Source organism: Marmota marmota, unplaced genomic scaffold (genome assembly GCF_001458135.2).
Source record: "Marmota marmota marmota unplaced genomic scaffold, marMar, whole genome shotgun sequence".
Lineage (NCBI taxonomy): Eukaryota > Metazoa > Chordata > Mammalia > Rodentia > Sciuridae > Marmota > Marmota marmota.
In genome coordinates, this window is record NW_026000241.1 from 2,304,920 (window position 1) to 2,309,985 (window position 5,066).

Below are 5,066 nucleotides of genomic sequence, written 5' to 3' on the forward strand. Positions count from 1 at the left end.
GAGGCGGGCCTGTCAGCCTGGCCGAGGGCCCTACTGTCTTTACTCTGCCGCCAACGGCAGCGCGGGAACCTCTGGGGTGGCTTTGAGCATCGTAATGGCCTCGGAGATGGCCACGGAGGCCAGGGCGGTGGACGTGGGCCTGGTGCACGTTCCACAGCCCCAGTGCCCGCGTGGCCTGAATGGGGGTCTGGGGTCACAGAAGGGAACCAGGGCAGCCAGGGTGGGCAGTGTGGGAGCTGCTGCGTGAGTGTCGGGGGCTGGGGTCCCACTCGGGTCCCTCGGAGCCTCCCTAGGGCTTCGGGGCATCGATGGTGTAATAGGGACCATCCCTGTGCACAGGCTGTTCCTAAACTCACCTACCGCGCATGCGCCTCCCTGGGCTCCCCTCCTGCAGCCACCACCTCTTAGTTTGGAAAAGCTGCCCCCTCTCCGTAGTCCCAGGACGCAGCGCTCTGCAGCATGCGACCCCCTGAGTCCCCCCCACCCAAAGGCACAGCTCAGAGCACTGTGTCCTCAGCTGTCTTTAATCCAAGGTCTCTGGTTCCTTACTTCCTTGTCCCTGACCCCAGCGAACTGTCTGCTCCATGGACCTTCAGAATCTGTCCAGGATCCTGCTACATCCATACCTCCTTGGGCCCCATCTTGGGCCAGTCCCCATCTCCTTTGCAAGGACAGGCTGGTGCCCTCAACCTGGCGTGCTGGGCCACCTCCCTTCCTCACCTTCACAGTCCGTTTCCCCACAGTGGCCAGAGGGCACCTGTGAGCACTTGAGTCAGGTCCTGACCCTCCTCTGCTCCTTTGCCGATGATGCAAAACCCAAGTCCTCCCCGTGGCCCCCAAGGCCCTGCATGACCTGCTCGTCACCTCCTTGCTCTCGTCTCTCCCTCCACAGTCCCCTTCTGCTCACTCGGTTCCAGGCACACCGGCCTTCATATCCCCTGAACACACCAGGAGTCTGCCTCAGGGCCTTTGCATATACCAGTCCCTCTGCTTGGGCTGCATTTCCCCCACACCTCCTCCCGGCTCCTTCCTCACCTCCCTCAGGTCTTGCCACCTTCCAGGGGAGGCCTTGCCTGAGTTTGAAAGCACAGCTCTGGGCTGGGGGTGTTACTCAGTGGCAGAGAGCATCCTCCCTCGCACACACCAGGCCCCGGCAGCACCACCTCTGCACTTCCGCCCTCCCCTCTCCCCTCTCCATCTTTTTTTCTCTAGTTCTGTGATCTTGTCATCGCCCTCACTGACTTGAGAGCTACCCAAAGTGGGGCTTTCCAACCTTGCCGATGCCGTCCCCCGAGTCCCAGCAGTTCCAGGCCGAGGTCGGTGCTCATTAAACACCAGCAGAGCCCATGTGAGAGCGCGGGCACGTCCACCCAGTGGTTAGGCACGGCCCACCCCCGACTTACACGGCTATGGACATGTTGGCCGCCGACAGGGGGCTCACTTCCGCCACCTCCTTGGCCTTCTGCAGCGCGAGCTTCTGGTTGGCGGCTTCCTCCTCCTCTTGTTCGTCCTGGAGGGAACACGGGGTCTCCCTCACAAGCCCACCCTCGGTGGTGTCTGAGCACTGAAGAGCAGGCTGGGGGCTTGGCCTGGGGGTCGGCCACGCAGAGCCGGGGTCCCACGGCAAGGGCGGCGCTGGTGAGGTGCGCTCCACCCGCTTCAGGCCCAGGGGCCCCCCCGGGGCCACCAAGCCTGTTCTGACCCAGCCAGGGGCAGCCCGGGGAAGGACACGCCCTCCTTCCTGCCTCGCAGGCCCCTGTCCCCAAGCTGCATCGACTCTGGGCCACGTCCCCAGAAAACCGAGCAGTGCCTGATGCAGGAAAGTGGCTTCCCCAGGCTCCGCTGGGCACCACCAATAGCCCCAGAAGCGGGCTTGGGCCCCCACTGCCCTGAGCCGGGGTCTCAGCCACTGTCCGGCTGCCTGATGGCCAGGTCAGAGAGGTGCAGGACGCAGGTGTGCTGGAGTACACACAGCAAGGGGCGCTTTGGGACGTTCGACCCTTCAGCCGTCACAGGGGGCTCAGCTGTGATGTGCACGACCGTCGTCCCCGCGGCCGGAGGCTGAGGCAGGAGGATCGCCAAGCCAGCCTCAGCAAAAAGTGAGGCGCTAAGCAACTCAGTGAGACCCTGTCTCTAAATAAAGTACGAAGTAGGGCCAGGCAGGTGGCTCCGTGGTCGAGGGCCCCTGAGTTCAGTCCTCGGTGCCCCCCAAGACCCCCTCGAACAAAGAAAGAGAAAAACCAACGTCCAGAAACAAAGCTGCCGGTCAGGAGAGCAGGCGGCTCAGACGGCGCCTCCTTGCACCCTGAATCTGAGGCGAGGAACAAGCACCTCGGACGCCCTGGACAACTCGGAGCAGGACCCCCCTCCTGGCTCCGTGCCCAGCTTTCCTTGGAACTGGGCACCTGACGACTGCTCCAAAATACTAGATCCCTAGGCTCCTGGAAGTTTCCACAGAACCAGGTCTCGGCCTTGAACCTGTGCTCCCAATAAGCTCCCAGGTGAGTGAGTTCAAGTTCAAGCAGCCAATACACAGTGGCCAACAGCACGGGTTCCAGATCCAGTTGGCCTGGGTTCAAATCCCAGCTTTGCTACTAATTGCTGTGTGCCTTGGGGGAATCTCTAAGCCTCTCTGTGCCTCACATTCCTTATCTAAAATCCCAACTCTCGCTCACTTTCCTACTTCACTTTTCCCCTTAGCGCTTCGCACCATCGGACAAGCTGTGCATTTCTGTGCACTGATCTGGTTTCTCGTCGGTCTCCCCAGCTCGAATCCCTGCTCCCAAAGGGCTGGGTTTCTTGCCTGTTTTGTCTCCTGTTGTGTTCCTGGCTCCTAGACCAGGGCTTTGCTCACAGTAGGTGCTCAATATGTGCTCGCTGAACGAGTGATGAAGTGGGGCTCAGAGAACTTGCCTCCCAAGGTTTCCGCAGGGGACTAAGTGAGACTGGGGACACACTGAGGCCCCGCGGGCACGGCGCTCACGGGGTGCCCAGGAATCCCTGATGGAGAAACGGAAGGGAAAGGGGGCCGCGGAGGCCCAGGCCTCCCTGCCTCCCTGCCTCCCGTCCCCTCTCCTGGATGCTGGCCCCAGAGCAGGAGCTCTGGGATGAGCTCAGGGCTGGACCGGCTCCAGGTGGCTGGGCTCCTGGACAGGAGCTGGGGACGGTGGGGACTTCCGCTCCTCCCCCGTCAGAGGTGGGGCCGGGAAACCGTCCCTCCCTCCCGCCGGGCTGACAGATGGAGGGTTGGCAGGGTCTGCTCAGTTTGGTTTGGTTCCGTGTCCTGAACACCTCACGCCCCGGGGACGGCCCTGGGCGGAGGGAGGCTCCCGGCAGGAAGACCCTGCACGTGCCACTGAGCTTTGTTCCCCCTCAGGCCTAGTTTGGACCTGTGGCCAGCTCTTTGGTTCCCAACACACACGTCCCAAATAGAAGGACAGTGCCTCCTCTGTGGTTCCTTCTCCTGGGCTGATGCACCCGTCCATGGAGAGGCAGGGCGGACTCCAGCCCGCCTGTGCTCTTGTGCAGTGTGCAACCTGTACAACTGTTTTTGGAAGCCCTGCTCATGGGTCATTCCAGGGACATGTATTGTGTTACTGAAAGCAGTGGGGCCTTCCTGGGTCCACTTGAGGTTCACTGGACTTTCAGGGAGTCCAAGGTTGCCCTAAGGGGCACATGTCACCAATTTTTATCTGCATAACTTAACATCACTGACCACGAGTCAGCACTGGTGATATGGTCCTTCCCCCGACCCCCCATTTCTCTCTGGCCCTATTTCCTCCTCTGTGATCTCTGAAGGGCCACGTCTCTGGTCTTTCAGGTCCTAGCGTGTGGCAAAGTCACGTAACCTCTCGGGGACTCAGTTTCTTCATCTGTGAAGTAGACACCACCCTCCCTGCTCTGCGTGTGCTGTGGGTTGAACCCGGGGCGCTGCCCTCCCCTGAGCTACACCCCCTTTTTATTTTGAGAGAGGGCCTTGCTAAGTTCCTGAGGCTGGCCTCAAACTTAGGATCCTCCTGCCTCAGCCTCCCAAGTACCTCGGATTACATGGGGCGTGTGTGTGCCCCGTGTCCCCTCCCGTGGGCAACTCGGAGCAGGACCTCTCCCCCAGCACAGAAGGGCCTTTACTTTTCCTGTGGTTGTTGGTATTTTGATTTTCATCACGTGCTAGGGAGGCTCATGACCTGGCCTCCTCGTGCCAGCCAGGGGAGGCTGCCTTCCCTGAACGCTCACTGTGTGCCGGGAGCTTAGCAGAGCGCCTGACGTGGGTCGCGTGATTCTGACAGTGGCTGCTGAGATCCTGCCATGGGGCCAGTGGTCCTGCCTGAGCCTCAGATTCCTCCTCCACTCGAGGGAGGCCACAGTAGCTGGTTCCACGAGCATCACGTGGTCACTGCTATCCTCACAAGGAAGTCCAGAGAGTGTCCCCCGCCAGCTCCCACACACGGGGGGACCCAGTGGAGCTCCAGGGTCCTGTGCAGGCTACTTGCTAGCTGCCCTCTGGCCCCTTCCTGTCCCCTGGGAGGCTGACCGGTTGACCATACACTCAGCCTCCACGGTGGCTTGCAAGTGGCCACTAGCAGGTCCAGCAGGAGGCCAGTGGGGGAGAGAGGCGGGAGCTGCTTAGTGGCTACCACCTGTGCTGGCCACGGCTCTGGGTCCCCTAAGGCCATGGATCTACGGGAGCCCCTTTCCCTCAGGTCCAGCAACTTGACTGTTCTGGGCGGTGACGGTGCCTGCTGGCCTGGCACTGCCCCCTTCCTTGGGATCCCTGCCTGGTCCCTTCACTGGGTCCCGGGTGGCGCTGGCCATCTGCTTCCTGCAGCCTCCTGGCCCCGGGCCTCGCTGCGCTCTGCTGCGGAACCGGCTGGTGGAGGCTCAGCGCCCAGGGAGGAGCGGGAGGCCGGCTCTCCCCGCCTGGTGACCCGGTCCCTAGGTCCCTCCCGCTCGGCCGCCCACAGGTGGTGCCTCTGCCAGACACACGTCCCCACAGACCTTGGTGAGCTCCTGGGCGTTGGCCAGGTTGTCCACGGCGATGGCCAGGAACACGTTCAGGAGGGTGTCTG

At 62.0% G+C, this 5,066-nt stretch overlaps 1 protein-coding gene across 1 annotated transcript in view; it reads right to left on the minus strand.

Annotated features, from left to right (window-relative positions):
• Cacna1a (calcium voltage-gated channel subunit alpha1 A) overlaps window positions 1–5,066 on the minus strand; it is a gene marked incomplete at its 5' end in the record, with an annotated part of 153,626 nt that overhangs the window by 70,319 nt on the left and 78,241 nt on the right. Inside the window, 3 exons of the mRNA XM_048795338.1 lie at window positions 968–1,030; window positions 1,404–1,510; window positions 4,996–5,063. Coding sequence (XP_048651295.1) covers window positions 968–1,030; window positions 1,404–1,510; window positions 4,996–5,063 — 238 coding nt within the window. The remainder of the gene's footprint in view (window positions 1–967; window positions 1,031–1,403; window positions 1,511–4,995; window positions 5,064–5,066) is intronic.